The sequence below is a fragment of the Notolepis coatsorum genome (assembly GCF_963971535.1).
Source record: "Notolepis coatsorum genome assembly, chromosome: 14".
NCBI classification, from domain to species: Eukaryota; Metazoa; Chordata; class Actinopteri; order Aulopiformes; family Paralepididae; genus Notolepis; species Notolepis coatsorum.
Window position 1 is genome coordinate 102175149 of NC_140178.1, and position 19339 is coordinate 102194487.

The window sequence follows — 19339 nt, forward strand, 5'->3', positions numbered from 1 at the left end:
AATTGGAAGGTTAGATTCCCACTCCTCCTGGGCAGCGTGTTGAAGTGTCCTTGAGCAAGTCACTTAACCCCTAATTGCTCCCGTCTGTGTGTGAATGTGTGAGTGAATGGGTGAATGTGAGGAACAAAATTGTAAAGCGCTTTTGGATAAAAGCTGCTATATAAATGCACCATTTACCTGTCTAAATCCTGCTATACTTTAACTGTACTTCATCTCACAGCCTTAGTTAACACTTTGATTACCACTGGTGAACATGGTAAAACCCTGTTAAATGCCACCACCGACTTCAATGATAGCGTTGTGAACGCATATTCTCTCTCTTAAATTATGGTTATGTGTCTAATCTGCCTGTCGTTTATCAATGACTTGTTTGCAGTCAACATTGTCGAAACGGATTGTTTTTTTATCGGTTCATTTCCGTTTTATAGCATTTTGAAAAGCCCTCGTTTTCAAGGAAAATATAAAGATTCAGTGATAAAAGGCATTTACTGGAATATTCTAGAATACACAAACGTTGTAATTTTTTCGGCCTATTTATGAATCGTTTTCAAATAAACGCTAGATTATCGATAGTATATGTGTACTTATGCACGCTATAGACGCGGGCTGAAAAATCGATTCTCTTATTTCCTTATCAGCGATCACAGCCACACAGCCACACACAGCATAGGGCAAATGCTTATATCTCCGTGAAAACAGGTCCGATTATCCTAAGACTGGTAAAATAGATTCCTTACCCGAGATCAGATGTTATCCAAAAAGATTATTCCAATTCCTGATCGCCATTCCAAATATCGATCACGCTTATTGATTACAGTGTTGGTACTGTAAATACATAATCGTCGCTGTTCTGAGGGCCGGCGATCACTTGGTCTCTTCAGATGCCTTGACGGAAAAATAAAATGAGCAAACTAACCACTCCCCCTGTATCAGTCTGAGCTGATGGGGTGCAGTTACACAGGGAGAGATGATAGGGGGCGGTATCTTCCCAATTGAGCTCAGAGACTCTGCAGCACTAACCCGAGGCTCGATTGATGAAATATGAATTCAAATCGCCAATAAAAAAAAATACGGCAAACACGACATTTGTCGTCGTCGGCACTCAATGGGGGAGTCTGATAAAACGAGATATGTCGTCGCTGGCACTGAAAGGGTTAAAGGTCCTATAGATAACATTAAATCTTAAAAAAAAAATATTATGTAGACTAATCATTTAAAATAAACAATAGATCCACAGTCTTTAGACGGGTGAAGAATAAAAGTATTGCATCCCCAAAGAAATGATAGATTTTATGAATGTATCATTTAAAAATGTCGGAGGGTCCAAAATGAATGTTGTTGTTCACATGTAGCCCCTCCCTACTTCCCATCTTCTCCCCACGTGGAACGCGCCTGATTGGATAAACGTGCTGCTAGTTGAGACGCGCTGACATGCTGCTGGTCTAGTGCGACATCTAGTGGCTCAATGTTGTCTATAGTACCTTTTTTAATTCAAACAATATTTGAAAGAATAAACATTTCTGGATTTAGACATTTCTGGACTTAGACACTGTTTTAATTACAGGAAGAATATAATATCTAAATTAATATTATTATAATAATATAATAAATAAAAATTTACTATTGTGTACTATGCTACTATATCTATATCCTACTGTATGTACTATGTTACTATGCCTATACTACTATGCACGCCAAGTTTCAACACTGCTAGACGAACAACACCACTGACAATACCACTGGCCCTTAGCTACCAGGTCTACCTCCTCCTGCTGACTTGTTGTTGTACACAATTTGTAAGTCGCTTTGGAAAGAAAGCGTCATCTCAGCAGAACTAACTTAAAAATAAATCATGTAAATTAACACTTTGGCTGCCATGGGTTAAATTCATTATCAACCGTAGGTTGCCGGCTCTATTTGTCTATAGAGAAAGTCCCCTTCTTTGCAGGGCTATAACTTTTTAAATTCTATTGCTACATTGCCATTATTAGGGCCCATTCAAAGTCCTATATGTATTGTTCATTGTGTAGCAACGTTAAACTTTTTCATTCACATATTCATAGTAAAGTATGGTCTAATGTATAAGTATGTTTTCATCTCTTTCTGCAGCTTTCTCCAGAACGTGATCTATAGCCCCAAATACATTATATTGATGATGCAATACAGTTTTATGGCAATCAGCGCGATATAAAAAATTCCAACTAGACGTACTTCTAGAAGTTACTACACGTCATCTGATGTTGACCGGATGGGCGAGGGGGCGTTTATAATTCCGTGGGCAGCGTTATACCAATCATCTAATGTGGGTCAAATGTTGATAATAGCAGTTAGTATCGAAGACGGTAATTTTACACGCTAAAACTCACCCCAGTCTCCGCGCGCCGTTGGGCGATCATCGTAGAGTAGAAATGTTACCATTATGGGATGTCGATTTACCCGGTCCATCTCCAGCTTGTATAATGGTATATACGTCCAAATCATGTTGTTTATCGAGTTATTGGTAATCGATCGCTATGTAGTGTGTCGAGATCGAGCCTCGGGACCTATAGTGAGTGCCCGGAAGTAATACGGCCGACCAGCACAACCTCTACGGCACTTCCTGTTAAGCGATTGCGCCGATCGGCCACCAGATGGCGCTCCTGAACCGCCAGAGAGCTCAGTGGGTCCTCCTGGTGGATCTCAGGCCAGCGGAGGGGAAATATGAATCCGATCCCAGATTTTTGAAATATTGATATTAAAGACGCTGTAAAGCGTCTTCGGCAACTTGAGCATGGCCGGGAATGACGTGTTTAGGCGTTTTCCGGCAGCCAAAGTGTTAATAGAAAAATAAATGGAAGAACATGAATTTGTTGTACATTTCCACGAGGCAACAGAATAGTACAGAATTGACCACGAGCATGACGGGAACTCAACCTGAGCATGACTTGAGAGCAAAATGGCAAATGGCCAGTGTGTGAATATTGTCAACGGTTATGGACACTAGGGATGGGTACCTTTCACATTTGAACCGGTACCGGTACCTGTGAATCGATACCGGTACCCAACGGTACCTTTTTTCTGTACTTTAGTCTCAAGAAATTTAATTTACCTACATCAGTCGTAAAAAAAAAATCCAAACTTCAAATAACTACAATTTCGACAGTTTTCGGCTTGTCATTGCTCCGACTGCTTTGTTGTTGAATCAAGTCAAATCCTAGGTAAGCATATATTGTGCGTGTGAACGTTGACATGAAGAAAAAAAAAATTAAAAAATAAATAAAAGAAAAAGAATTAATAAAAAATATTTCTCACTTGATTCGATACTCGGTAGTACCGACGTGTTTCGGTTCGGTACCTCAAAAGTACCGAATTCGGTACCCATCCCTAATGGACACAGTGCTGATTTGCGTTTTCCCATTTTTGTGTTGTGTTGTGTGTTGTGTTGTGTAGATGCAGGGTTGTGGTATCGTGTACTGCAGAACCAGAGACGGCTGTGAGACGGTGGCCCACCAGCTGACCAAGCTGGGGATCCTGTCCAAGCCCTATCATGCAGGTGAGACCAGTTACCTTGAGCTTGATCTTCTGTGCTAGGACGAGGAAATTACCGTAAAACTTATAATAAAAGCAGATCTTCTGTGCTAGGATGAGGAAATTACTGTAAAACTTATAATAAAAGCAGATCTTCTGTGCTAGGATGAGGAAATTACCGTAAAACTTCTAATAAAAGCAGATCTTCTCTGCTAGGATGAGGAAATTACCGTAAAACTTATAATAAAAGCAGATCTTCTGTGCTAGTATGGGGGAAATTACTGTAAAACCTCTAATAAAAGCAGATCTTCTGTGCTAGGATGAGGAAATTACCGTAAAACTTATAATAAAAGCAGATCTTCTGTGCTAGGATGGGGAAATTACTGTAAAACCTCTAATAAAAGTAGATCTTCTGTGCTAGGATGAGGAAATTACCGTAAAACCTCTAATAAAAGCAGATATTCTGTGCTAGGACGGGGAAATGACCGTAAAACTTCTAATAAAAGCAGTTATTCTGTGCTAGGACGGGAAATTACCGTAAAACCTCTAATAAAAGCAGATCTTCTGTGCTAGGATGGGGAAATTACCGTAAAACATCTAATAAAAGCAGACCTGTGCTAGGACGCCTAAATATTAAAGGCAACCAACTTGTGTCTAACCACGCCCAACTTGCGTCTAGCCATGCCCCCGCGGCGACGCGGCAGCAGCAGAGCGTAGCGGCAGAGCAGAGCTCGGCCGCGGAGCTCCGTCGCGGCAGCATTATATGCCAGTAACCGCCCCTTATTCAGTATCCAGAAATAGCTCAATTGGCAACGCTGCATGGCTGTGGATCCTACGGCTCGTGCTGGCTAGTTCGATTCCCTTCAATTTTTTATTTTTATTTTTTTTAACGTGCATTCGCATTCTTTCGCCGTTAAGTTTAGGCATAACTTTAAGCATTGTTTCGGAGTTGGTTAAGGTTAGGCATTGTTTCGGAGTTGGTTAAGGTTAGGCATTGTTTCGGAGTTGCTTAAGGTTAGAAGGGTTAAGTTTAGGCGCTGTTAAGGAGCTGGTTAAGGTTAGAGTTTGACTTAGAGAATGGCAATAGACAGCCTATTTCCGCGCTGCAGCGCGAGGCAATAGACAGCCTATTTCCGCGCTGCCGCTCTCTCGCGCTGCCGTGGTCACATGGGCGTATTGGCCAATCAGAGAAACGCTAAACACAAGTTGGTTGCCTAAAATATTCACGCTGCTAGGACGAGGAAATTACCGTAAAACTTCTAATAAAAGCAGATCTTCTGTGCTAGGACGGAGAAATTACTGTAAAACCTCTAATAAAAGCAGATATTCTGTGCTAGGACGGGGAAATTACCCTAAAACGTCTAATAAAAGCAGTTCTTCTGTGCTAGGACAGGGAAATTACCTCTAATAAAAGCAGAGTCCCAAATAGACGCCTGTCCCAAACAAAGGCCGGGATTTTTCTTTTGTTTCACAATGGGTCATGACAAACCAATTACACAATTCAACATATGTGTAACGAACTAACATATTCCAGTTGACTGTATCTTTTTTGGAGGATTAGTTCAAAATATATTCATACTTCCATTTGTCTATCTATGACTGATTCATTCAGTCTCATTTAAAAAATATATATATATTCGGTTGTGGGAGGGATCTGGGGTCACGTGGAGTGTGTTATACGAAATAACAACGGCTAACTTGACTGGCTGAAACAATCAGAATCAAGAAATTTGCATGCCATTGTATAAAGCTTGTTTGATGGTCTCGTTTTCTGGGGTGGAGATTTGATTTAAATTTCAAAGTTTTCAAAAAGGAAGGTACGGGAGATACGGATCATCTTTTAGAAACATATTTAATATCGCTAACATTCAGACACAAACGTGTCTACTTCAGAGTGATACATGGCATTAGAAACAGACTACCGTAATTCCTCTAATAGTAACCCCGGCTTGTATTTGTTTCAACTGTAGCGGGTACCAGGCTTGTATTAGGATGAGGCCTGTATAAGAGGGAGGCCTATATTTCAAATTTTCAAACGGATCATAATGAATAAATCAACATTTTGTGTCAGTTTGAACCCAGTAAAATGTACTGGGTTCATTTATTGAAACAAAGTACTGTATGAAATAGTAAACAGTGCAATTACAGGTGGTCACTGGTCATTTCAACGTTTTCAAAGTGAAATCAAGTAACTAGCTCAGTATGCAGCTCAGTATATTAGTAACCCGGCTTGTATTAGGAGGCCGGCTTATAATTGCTTAGCTCAAGAGCGCACCCGGCCATTAATAGAGACCCGGCTTGTATTTGAGACCCGGTTACTATTAGAGGAATTACGGTATTATACATGGCATTAGAAACAGACTATTATACATGGCATTAGAAACAGACTTATACATGGCATTAGAAACAGACTATTATACATGGCATTAGAAACAGACTATTATACATGGCATTAGAAGAGACTATTATACATGGCATTAGAAACAGACATGGCATTAGAAACAGACTATTATACATGGCATTAGAAACACAGACTATTATACATGGCATTAGAAACAGACTATTATACATGGCATTAGAAACACACACTATTATACATGGCATTAGAAACACAGACTATTATACATGGCATTAGAAACAGGCTATTATACATGGCATTAGAAAGACAGACTATTATACATGGCATTAGAAACAGACTATTATACATGGCATTAGAAACAGGCTATTATACATGACATTAGAAAGACAGACTATTATACATGGCATTAGAAAGACAGACTATTATACATGGCATTAGAAACACACACTATTATACATGGCATTAGAAACAGACTATTATACATGGCATTAGAAAGACAGACTATTATACATGACATTAGAAAGACACACTATTATACATGACATTAGAAACACAGACTATTAATGGCGGTCGGATGGCATAGCGGAGATTGCGCTCGTCACCAATGGAAGAGGCTGCGGTCTCGACTCCCGGAGTCAGCATTGCCCTGCGGCGTGGGCCGGTCGTCATACTAACTCGTTTGGCTGAGTTAGGGGGAGGGAAGTCGTGGGTGGTAATCTGGCGTTGTGGACAGCGACGCCTACAGGTCAGGTCTGGGCGCCTGCTCAGCGAAAGGCAGGAAATGGTGAAGGCAGCGTGACCTCCCACGCGTTACACTTCACCAATGAGAGTCCTCGCTGCCAGGTGAGAAGAGAGCCGCTGGCTGTCTCCGCATGTGTCGGAGGAAGCATGTGGTGGACTTCAGGGTTCCCTTGTACCGACCAGTAGGAGGAACATGCGCACAACAACCAGGTAGGGGAGGGGGGGAATTGGCATAACGACTTAAAACGGATTAAAAAATAAAAGAAACACAGACTATTATACATAACATGGCATTAGAAACAGACCATTATACATGGCATTAGAAAGACAGACTATTTGACAATTTGTTCAGATAGTCTATGTTTCTAATGCCATGTATCACTCTGAAGAAGACACACAGAATAAAAACATAATTCATAATTCATCCATTCTACATTCATTGCACACAACACTTGCACACATTCACTTTACACACTTTTAAACATTACACAGTTTTTTTAAATCTATTTATTCTTACACATTTGCACTACCTCTTCTACCTCATTTTAGCATTTTGCACATTTTAGTTTTGTTAATTTTGTATAGTGTTTGGTCTTTTATTATTTTACTCTTTTACTGTATGAAGCACAATCTCAGGAGGCTCATACAGAACCAAGCATTTCACTATAATGTACATGGACCTTTTTATAGGTGACAAATAAAATAAAACTTGAAACTATTTGTGTCTAAACGTTAGTGATTATTTTGCACCCTATTAAATATGTTTCTAAAGATGATCTGTGTCTCCAGCACCTTCCTTTTGGATGACGATATGGTCCTTATCTGAACAGCACCCCTCCTCATCTGAACAGCACCCCTCCTCATCTCAGCAGCACCCCCCCTCATCTCCTCACCCTCTCTCATGCTTGAGTTTTCCCCTCCATGCAGGCTTGAAGACGGATCTTCGCACGGAGGCCCAGACCGGCTGGATGCAGGGCAAGGTGCTGGTCATTGTGGCCACCATCAGCTTCGGGATGGGCGTGGACAAGGCCAACGTCAGGTGTGGATCTCAAACCTTTATTTAAACTGAGGTTTCCCTCATTTACAGTCAGGTTGATTGTAAAAAGAAATATATATATATATATATCAAATCAAAGCATATAAATAAATACATCTAAAGATTTCTCATAATAATAATATATTTTAATTAGTGTTGTGGGTTTATATGTTTAATTTTCTTCATTCTTTATGAACCTTGCACTGTCCATTCACTGTCCCACAACCCATCCCCTCTCTCTCTCTGTGGGTGTCTTTCTCTCTCATCCAAATGGCCTGCATTTACATATATATATATATATATATATATATATATATATATATACAGGAAAGGAAACTGGCTGTCGAATCCCGGCGCTTTGTGCGTTGTTTGTGGCGCTTCCGTGTCCAGTGTGACGGCCCCGTTAGATGACCCAGAATGTGGCTTTTAACCCTAAACCGATAAGTAAGGGATAATGTATAGCTACGAGGTCATTGTCGCAAAATAATTGACCGACACAGAGTTTAGAATACCGAGGCGCCTCGCCGAGGTGTTCTAAACGCAGTGAAGGTCAACTATTTTGCGACAATGACCGAGTATAGCTATACATTATCCCGCTTATTACATGGCTAACTTACTAACAATATACCTAATTCATTTTACACCATCGACAAGACGAGATCAAATAATAATAATAATAATAATAATAATAACTTTATTTGTATAGCACTTTTCATACAGAGGTTGCAGTTCAAAGTGCTTCACAACAGCAAAAAATACAGGCATAAGCGAGCATAAAAAGATAGACAGGTAGAATCACAGTGTTTCACATTAGGATCTAGCATCCCAATAGGCTCTCCGCTTACAGTTTTCAGTAACACAAATAGTAAAAATAGTTTAAAATGATTCAGTTTAAAAATAGTCAAAAAAATTATAAAATAGAACGGACATAAAAAATACAGGCATGAGCGAGCATAGCAAGATATGGCAAATCACAGTGTTTCACATTAGGATCTAGCATCCTAATAGGCTCTCTATTCAGTAATACTCCTGTAATTCATGAACAAATAATCACAGTGTTTCACATTTGGATCTAGCAAATAATAAGAATAAAATGATTCAGTTTAAAAATAGTCATAAATAATCAGTGTTTCACATTTGGATCTAGCAAATAATAAGAATAGTTTAAAATGATTCAGTTTAAAAATAGTCATCAGTAAGAAGTAAAAAGTGCAATAACCGACACATGAATTTGATAGGCAGTGTAAGAGTAGGCAGGGTAAGAATAAATACAAGTTGTGTCAGGATATCCCTGATGTTTCCTCTTGCCACTAGGTGGTAGCAGATATCTATCAGTGAAATGCCTGAGCAAAGAGATAGGTTTTAAGCTGTCTTTTAAAGATGTCTAGCGAGTTGGCTTCCCTGATGTTTTGGGGTAGTTTGTTCCATAGTTTTGGGGCATAGTTGATAAAGGCTGCATTACCGATCCTCTTTTGACTGCTTCTGGGAGCCTCTAGTAGTCCAGCAGCTGATGATCGCAGTGTTCTTGCTGGTGTGTAATTTATTAGAGTGTTGGCGATGTAGCTAGGTCCCTGTCCATTTAGAGCTTTGTATGTAAGGAGAAGGACCTTAAAGTCAATTCTAAATGTTACAGGAAGCCAGTGTAAAGCGGCTAGGACTGGACTAATGTGCTCTCTCCTTTTGGTTCTAGTTAGCAGTCGGGCTGCAGAGTTTTGGATTAGCTGAAGCCTCTCTGTGGTTTTCTTAGGGAGACCTGTGAAAAGTGCATTACAGTAGTCTAACCGGCTAGATATGAATGCATGAATTAGCTTCTCAGCATCGTTCTGATTAATAAATGGTCGTACTTTTGCTATATTTCTGAGATGGAAGAACGATGTTTTCGTCACTTTGCTAATATGAGAATTGAAGTTCAGTTCTGAATCTATGATAACCCCAAGACTAGTGACCTCAGATTTGATCCAAGGGGTTAGTCCCCCCAGGTTCTTTATTAATGTTTCTTTTTTAGTTTTGGAGCCGATAATTAGAATTTCAGTTTTGTTCTCGTTTAGTTTCAGGAAGTTCTTACTCATCCATTTATTTATTGCCAGTAAGCAGTCTGTAATGGAGCTAATCGCTGTATCATTTGGTTCAGCAGATATGTACAGTTGTGTATCATCCGCATAGCTATGGAAATCTACATTATGTTCTCTGATGATATCACCCAGCGGTAACATGTAAAGGGAGAAGAGTAAAGGACCTAAGCAACTCCCTTGTGCAACTCCATAGTTGTTGTCGTATATATCAGACATGTGATCTCCTAGTTTAACATAGAATTTCCTCCCTCTGATGTATGTTTTAAACCAGCCCAGCACATGTCTGAGAAACCGACATGGTTTTCAAGACGATCGATTAGAATATCGTGATCGATTGTATCAAATGCTGCACTGAGATCTAACAGGATAAGGATGGAGATCTTATTCTCGTCAGAGTTTAGTCTGAGGTCACTGATTATTTTGGTGAGGGCAGTTTCAGTGCTATGATATTTTCTGAATCCTGACTGAAATTCTTCTAAGATGTTGTTTTCTTCAAGAAAGGAATTTATTTGAACTGAAACTATCTTTTCAAGTACTTTACTAATGAATGGTAGGTTGGATATTGGACGATAATTTGCCATTTCATTACTATCCAAGTTAGGTTTTTTTAGTAATGGCTTTACAACTGCTGTTTTAAAGGCATCCGGGAAAATACCAGTCCTAAGGGAAGTGTTTATGATATCTAGCACAGGGCTTGAAACACTATTAAATACCCGTTTGAAGAAAGCTGTAGGTATAGGGCCTAACAAAAATAATAGTTGGTTTCAGGTTGCCGACCGACCCTGCCGATTTAGGTGCGACCCAATATATTTTATGAGTTTTTAAAAAAAATTATATATTAAAAAAAAAAAAAAAAAAATCCGATTTTTTTTTTTTTTTACGAATAAAGTTTCATAGAAATCTTAGTCAAACATTTAGTATTATGGATATTAAACATGCTGGCAGAGTACATGCATCCATGTTGTTGTGAACATTTTAATTAAATAAAGAAATTCCCTATCCATAGTCGCCGTGGGAAAGAATAAAATAAAAAAATAAAATAAAATAAATTCCCTACCTACCCATGGCCAAACTGACAACCAACCTGAAACCAACTATTATTTTTGTTAGGCCTAGGGTCAATGTCTGAGGTGGAGGAGTTACATTCTGAGACAGTTTTGCAGAGTACATCTAATGTGATGCATGTGAAACTTCTCATGGTTACATTGCACGGTTTGCCGCAATCAACTTTATTTCCATCATGAGTAATGCTGGCCCTGATCAAGGTTATTTTGTTGTTAAAGAATAGTGCAAGTTCTTCACACTTAACCGTTGATGACTGAGGAGGTGTAGGGGCAGTGTTGAGTAGTACATTAATAGTGGAAAAGAGGATTCTGGAGTTTCCAGCATTTTCTGTAATGATTTTAGAGAAGTAATCTTTCCTTGCTAAGCGGATGGTTTTATTATAAGCAGTTAAAGCATCTTTGTATATATCACAGCATATGGTGGTTTTTGTTTTTCTCCATTTTCGCTCCGCTGCACGACATTTCATTTTTTCTTCGTTGACCGTATTATAGTTTAACCAGGGCGAGGCTCTAGTTTTCTTCTTTTTCGTTTTTAATGGGGCGACAGAATTTAATATAGATGACATTGCATCATTGATATTTTCTACCATTTCATTTAGAGAGCTGTCATGATTGTGTGGTTCATGTAGTCTGATAAGATCAATGAACTTTGATTCAGCTTTGTCGTTTAGGAGCCTCTTTTTAACTATGATTTCTTTTTTTGTTTTAGTAAGGGTTATTTGAGTATCAAAAAATATACAGTGATGGTCGGAGAGAGGTAATTCAGTTATTGAGATATTTGTTATGCTTAGCCCAGTTGTTGTTATAACTAAGTCTAGTGTATTCCCAAGCCGGTGAGTTGCATTTGTTATATGCTGTATTAGGTCAAAGCTATCCAGTAGATTTTTTAGTTCCATAGTTTTGGAGTCTGTTTTCTTATTAAAATGGATGTTCAGGTCTCCATTTAGGATCACCTTATCATATCCGGTAACACATAGTGAGATCAGTTCAGAGAGCTCCTGTATAAATATTGGTGAGTGTCTAGGCGGGCGGTATATTGTGACAATAATAGTTGATTCTGTTTTTAGTTCAATGGCAAGATATTCCATTGACATGAACTCGCCTAGTTCTGTGATTCTAAACAAGAGTTTTGAGGAGAAGATTGCTGCAACTCCTCCGCCCCTTTTATTTTTTCTGGGTATTTGAAAAAAGTTATAGTCTGGTGGACAAGCTTCTATCATTATTGATGTAGCTGTGTCATTATTTAGCCATGTCTCTACTAGGCAGATGCAATCTAAGTTATTTTCTTTAATCAGATCATTTACTAAGAATGTTTTATTATTCAGTGATCTGACATTTAGGAAAGCTAATTTTATTTGTTGGACTTCTTTAGAGGAGGTCTGCTTTGGTTTGACCGTGATGGCCCTGAGGTTAATAGCAGGTAAACGCATTGGTGGCGTATATTTTTCACCATGCCATTGGCTAGTTATGATTACTTGTATGTTTTGAGAGATGGCATGGTAATTGTGCTATACTGTACCGTACTGACTGCACTGTGCTTTCGGGGACATTTGATCAGACGAGATGGCCTTGTGTGATATGGGGGGGGGGGGGGGGGGGACGTCTTGTGCTGTACTTCGTGGTGAGATTGTGTCCTTCATGACTATCTCTCGTGCTGGTATGAGCTTAATATTCTTGGAGGCCATCAAGGCATGACGCATGTTTGCTGATAGGAGCTTTGAACCTAAGCGATTTGGGAAGAAGCCATTTCTTTGAAAACGTTCAGGGTTATTCCAGAAAACATTGAAGTTGTCAATGAATTTCAGGCCGTGTACGAGACATGCAGCCCCTAACCATGAATTAAAATTTAGGAGTCGACTGAATGCTTCCTGTCCTCTGCGAAAGCATGCAATTGGTCCACTGATGGACACATCAGTGTTTGTGTACACAGACTGATGTTTGTCTAGTGTGTTCATTAAACGTGTGAAATCGTCTTTCAAAGTCTCTGTGCCAGTCTTCTTTCGCAGGATGTCAAACGATCCAGAGTGAATGACAATTTTTGTTATTCCTGGTCTGATTAGTGTTGGAAGTTTTTCGGCTAGCTCTTTCACAGTTGTATTGTCTAGACAGATATTTTCTGTGTTTGCCATCTCCACATACCTTGTTATGGAATCTCCAATCAGTATGCAGTCTATTTTCTGTGTGAGGTTAGCATTTTTCTTTCCAACAGTTTTGGGGCCGTTTGTTTTTGGGCTAGGCCTAGTCTGCCGGTTCTTTCCACAGTCCTGTGGCCTTGGTGAAGCCTCGTTAGCCTTCTCAGTAGCCGGCATGTTAACGCTGGTCCCGTACCTTCGGCGTTGGCTACCGCGACGTTCTCGGCGCATGATAGTCTCTTCGCTGTTAGCCGTTCGCTCGGTCTGGGTTGTGTTTGCCAGCCGTGTCGCTAGTGGCTCTGTTTTCCTCGTCGTCTCGTCGTTAGCGTGTGCTTCGCTAGCATTAGCGTGAGCTCCGGCATGCCAGCTGTTTGCTTCGCTAGTGTTAGCGTGAGCTCCGGTATTCTTGCTATTAGCGTCCTTAGCGTGAGCTCCGTTACGCTCGCTGTTTTCTTCGTTAGCGTTGTTAGCTACGCTTCTATGTCTCTTTGCCTTGGGTGTTGATATGCGTGTTTCCGAGAGTAGGTTGAAACTATTTCCTGGCGGTACCGGGGGTGAGGTCCTGGATTGTTTATTTCTCCTTTTATCCTTGACGGTGATCCACTGCTTTGGTCTAGCTCCTTGGTTGTGCCAAGGACCGTCTTTTGGGTGGTGCTGTTCTGTAGTTACTAGCATAGGCCAGTTCTCAATCATGGTATTGTTGGCTATATTTGTAGTAGCTTCATAAATAGAGTCAATGAGTTGCTCATCCTGCTGTATTTGGTACAGGGTAGAAACCCGAGCCTCCAGCTCTACAATCCTCTTTCTCATCTCCAAGCAATTAGTACATTCTGTGGGAGAGCCGAGTCCCGGCATCTTCCTTTATTTCTTTTCAGGTTAGGCTAAGCTGAAGCTAAGCTAGGTAATGCAGACGCAGTTGTTCTGTTCTGTGGCTCCGCGCTGTCATCGCCGGCAGCTTGCACTGATTAGTGCAGCTGTGCATATGCTGAGCAGCTTTCATGACTGCGATCTAAATGCTTGATTGCTCCGGCTGCGAACAGCAGTCATTATTGCTCGGTTGCCCCTGACAGCGGTCAGTTATCGAAAAATAACTGACCGCTGCTATGGGCAACTGAGCGCTATTGACCAATCACAATCAAGCATTTTCGCGAATGTTAAAACGCCATGTAATAAATCCGGTTAACCGCCTGTAGTGTGGTAGTAAAAGCGTTAACCCTTTGTAGTGTGGTAGTGAAAGGGTTAACCCTTTGTAGTGTGGTAGTGAAAGGGTTAACCCTTTGTAGTGTGGTAGTGAAAGGGTTAACCCTTTGTAGTGTGGTAGTGAGAGGGTTAACCATTTGTAGTGGTAGTGAAAGGGTTAACCGTCTGTAGTGGTAGTGAAAGGATTGACCTTCTGTAGCATGGTAGTGAACGGGTTAACCCTTTGTAGTGTGGCAGTGAAAGGGTTAACCTGTAGTGTGGTAGTGAAAGCGTTAACCTTCTGTGGTGTGGTTGTGAAAGGGTTAACCTTTTGTAGTGTGGTAGTGAAAGGGTTAACCATCTCTAGTGGTAGTTGTAACTGAGGGGTTACAAAACCCTGACTGTATTAAAGATTGTGATAGATTAAACCACTACTACATATTATTATTATTATTACTTGCCAGACAGTACAGTTATTATGGCAGACACTCAAATAGACGGCACGGTGACAAAGAGATATCATTTACAGTATTTTATTATTATGCAGAAGATACAACTGATAATTACTGGGTCGCTTTTTTTTTTTTTTTTTTTTTTTAAACTTTGGCCATTTCCCTGGCTCTTTTATACGTTTATCGCATTTATACTTGGTCAAGTTCGACCGACAGAAGCAGGCTGAAAGGGTTCAGATGGGGGGGAAGACACTCTGGGAAAGGCACGGCTGCAGTCCGGGATTCGAACTCGCTCAGCCCCAGATCCGTGACGAGCACGGTTGTCCACGGCGCTGAAATAGCACTCGCGGTACGTGGTGAGCTACTGGAGCTCCCCTGGGTCGCTCTTTTATGGCGAATGATATTAGAAAGTCAGAGAGTAGCAAAGTCAATGGGAATGAATAATTCCTAGGCTAAGTATACTAGACCGGACGCCGCATGGCGTGAGATGGCAATATAGGGGGGCAAAACGAGGGTATAGCTGGAGACTGGTGATATCCTCCCACAGAGTTGTAAGCTCCAGAGGAATGAAGAATAGACGGATACTCAGGCTGGTCACTTGAAGAAAAAGGGGTTCTCATACGGAATCGGTCCTTATAATCCAAGTGCTCGGTAGCAGGGTAATAGCTGTAATCCAATGCCCGATAGCAATGATGATAGCCAGCCAGCTTCGTCCCCGAAGCTAGCCCGATGTAGAATCTTCAGGGTAGTTAAATCCAAACGACAATGGTATTAACGATGCTCTTCTCCACGGTACTACGTTTCCACAAGTCACTATAATCCACCAATAATGGTTCTACAATATCGCCGCGGTAGGTTCCAATGCTCACATGTCCAATAGTCCTGCTACTAGGTCCACCTCGTGTTCGGATACTAATTACTTTACATTTACATTTACATTTACATTTAGTCATTTAGCTGACTTTAAGTCCACACACACTTGCTAAGGTTCACGCTAGTTACTAAACGAACGAACTGCTTGTTAATGCTGCACACCGAACGAACTACTGTAATACGATTCACACTAAATGACGACTCTTTACTTCACGTTAAGTTAGGTCGAACTTGACTCTGCTACTAGACGAACTGGGTTAACGTTACTGCGTTAACTGTAATGACGAACTGCACAATACGTTAGGTTCAACTACTGCTGTTGCATTACTTCGGACGAACTGCTACTGTTTGCGCCTTCCACAATATATATACTTAGAGGGCTTTCTAGGGCGCAACCGAAGCTCTTGTCTGGAATCAATGCGCTGGCCCCAGGCATGTCTCAACTTGTCCAGACTCGTCTTTGAACTTGTCTGAGGGGCGCGATTCTTGGCGCCGCCAACGTCAAGGGCATTATCCAATGAGGAAAGCGAATAATGCTATGATTCAAACGGAGGCTTAAAGGGATATAGCTTATATATATAAATAATATACAAGTTATATAAAACAATAAAACGTAGATTCTCAATGTTAATCTGGCCCTTCAGAACAGTAGTGAAAGGATTGATCTTCTGTTGTGTGGTAGTGAAACGGTTAACCTTCTGTAGTGTGGTAGTGAAAGCGTTAACCTTCTGTAGTGTGGTAGTGAAAGCGTTAACCTTCTCTAGTGTGGTAGTGAAGGCGTTAACCTTCTGTGGTGTGGTAGTGAAAGGGTTAACCTTCTGTAGTGTGGTAGTGAAAGCGTTAACCGTCTGTAGTGTGGTAGTGAAGGCGTTAACCTTCTGTAGTGTGGTAGTGAAGGCGTTAACCTTCTGTGGTGTGGTAGTGAAAGGGTTAACCTTCTGTAGTGTGCTAGTGAAAGCGTTAACCATCTGTAGTGTGGTAGTGAAGGCATTGAAGGATGTCGAGGTTTTTTCAATGTATATTATGTAAACAAAATGTATATAATGACAGCACTGCTTATAGCCATCTGAGAGCAACACAGACGAGAAGAGAGAGAGACGTCAGCAGGCAGTGTGTCTCCACGGCGAGCAGGGTGTAAGAGGCTTGAAGGTCATACCTTCATCTTGATAAGGATTGCATTAGCAGAATGGTCAGAGAGAGAGACACCACTAGAAACAGACGTTTAACACTTTCAGTGCCGGCCATTAACGTTGATTAATATAGCGATACGATAGCGTTAAAAACGCATTATCTATGTTTTAAATTATGTGTCTAATCTGCCCGTCGCTTATCAATGACTTGTTTGCAGTCAACATTGTCGAAACGGATTATTTTTTAATCGGTTCATATCCTTTTTCTAGCATTTCGAAAAGCTATCGTTTTCTCGAAAATTTCAGGAAAATAGAAAGATTCCATCATAAACGGCATTTATTGGAATATTCTCGAATACACTAGACACGTTGTCATTTGTCTGCCTATTTATGAATCGTTTTCAAATAAACGCTAGATTATCGATAGTATATGTGTACTTATGCACGCTATAGAAGCGAGCTGAGAAATCGATTCTCTTATTTCCTCAACAGCACACACACACACACACACACATATACACATACGGGACACGCTGTTATCTCAGTGAAAACAGCTCTGATTATCCTAAAACTGCTAACAGACTCCTTACCTTAGATCAGATGTTCTCCAAAAAGATTATTCCAATTCCTGATCGCCATTCCAAATATCGATCGCGTTTATTGATTGATTATTGGCTGCTGTAAATATATATTCCAGGCTGCTTTCCATCTCGCGATCACTTCCCTCTTCATCAGACGGCTCGCCAGCATAGTGGAGCCTGTAGGCTCCCCCCCCCACACATCCACCAGTGTAATCGAATGGCCTGCAGTTACACAGGGATAGACGATAGGGGGCGGTATTTTCCCATCGGAGCTCCTAGAGGGGCTGCTGTACCAACGGGAGACTCGGTTGATGAAATTTGAATTCAGATCGCTAATAAAAAATAAAAACGACAATTAGCGTCGTCAGCATTCAACGGTCAGGGCGAAATAACGACAACACGTCGCTGGCACTCAAAGTGTTAATGTGGGTGAAGGGTGAACAGCAGTTGCCATGACAGCGCGTCACATGGCAACAAGAAGAGGGGCGGGCCTGTCTTTGATATGCTGAGATAATAATGATGATGATGATGAATATTATAAATGTGAGTTTCCTTCCGGGTGTAAGTTAGATCTAGACACGAAGCTGACGCGAGCGGACTTGGATCAGAGACTTTCATCCCTCCCTCACCCTCGCCGGTGGGGGAGGGGAGATGACACATCATCATTAGCTTCGGCTAACGGGAGAAGGGTTCTGGCTAACGACGAGGCCTTAGCCACCATTGGACTAAACAGCAGAAGAGATGATAGCATAATGAATTTAGTGTTCCATCAAAGACTTTTCAAGGACAATACGAAATGGGTAACATCTGAGGCTTCTGTTTATGTAATAAACAACGATTCCAAGAAAGGTACTACACTGTCCAGTGTCGAATACTTATGGTTACGGATTGCATTAAAGGGGAATGACAAAGATTGTACAGCCAGTATGAGAAGACCGAGAGAAAGAAACACAACGCAGAAACTACACAACGACAACGATGGAGAGGTGATACTGGCTGATTGATCCAAATCGAACAGCATTAACACTTTGTAGTGTGGCAGTGAAAGGATAACCTTCTGTAGTGAAAGGTTAACCTTCTGTAGTGAAAGGGTTAATCTGTCTCTCTACACACGTTGATGGGGTCTTGTCTTGTCGTTTTTCCACTGCAGGTTCGTGGCCCACTGGAACCTCGCCAAGTCCCTGGCCAGCTACTACCAGGAGTCTGGTCGCGCGGGGAGGGACGGCCTGCCCGCCTGCTGTCGCACATACTACTCCCCCAAAGACCAGCAGCAGCTGAACTTCCTCATCCGCAAGGAGGTCGCCCGCAAACAGGTCACCACCACCAGCTATACATTTACATTCACATTTAGTCATTTAGACTTACAAGCCAGCAGGAAGGGTTTCAGCTAAGGGTCAGTGGTATTGTTCATCTAGCAGTGTCGAACTTGAGTGTTACACTCTGAGTGCATAATTATAGACATATTAGCATGATAGGTAGGTAGTAGTATAAGGATAGCAACATAGTAGATAGTAGTATAGACATATTAGCATGATAGGTAGTAGTATAAGGATAGTAAAATAGTAGATACTTAGTAGCATAGACATATTAGCATGATAGGTAGTATAAGGATATAAACATAGTAGATAGTGGTAAGGTATGGTATATAATAGTAAATGACGGTAAGAAGGTTAGTGTTTTTTCTTTCTTAATATTTATTTATTTATTTCAGATATTGATCTATAGATCGGCACGAAGGGATTCTATAACATCCTGCATAGTTTAAAGGCTCACTCAGTGATCCAAACATGAAACGGGCAGCCCCACACAACCAAAGAATAAGAATGTTCTCAGTCTCTCTAGTTGTTTGATTGAGCTCTTGATACAAGAAATGACGCCACACACACAACCGGGTAAAGATCTTTGTGGCCGTGATCAATGTTTTGTTTTACATCGGTTAATGTTCATAAGCGCTACAGTAAAAACATCTATATTCTGTATTTACACACTGGTTATGGAAAGTTCCAGATGCCGTATATTTTCCATCTACAGATTAAATTCTTCAACCATGTATGTGAATATTATATATATATATACCTCACACTGACGTGGACTGATTTGATTCTTTTGTAGAAGAAACGTGGCTCTCCAAAGGAGATGGACAAATCAGCCATAAAAGACTTTGAATGCATGGTGTCCTACTGTGTCCAAGAAGGGTGAGTGAGGCATACATT

The 19339-nt window shown here is 40.8% G+C and overlaps 1 protein-coding gene across 1 annotated transcript in view; it reads left to right on the plus strand.

Moving 5' to 3' along the window:
- recql5 (RecQ helicase-like 5) overlaps positions 1-19339 on the plus strand; it is a 124974-nt gene that overhangs the window by 22587 nt on the left and 83048 nt on the right. Inside the window, exons 5-8 of the mRNA XM_084328428.1 lie at positions 3430-3532; positions 7535-7646; positions 18277-18439; positions 19239-19321. Coding sequence (XP_084184554.1) covers positions 3430-3532; positions 7535-7646; positions 18277-18439; positions 19239-19321 — 461 coding nt within the window. The remainder of the gene's footprint in view (positions 1-3429; positions 3533-7534; positions 7647-18276; positions 18440-19238; positions 19322-19339) is intronic.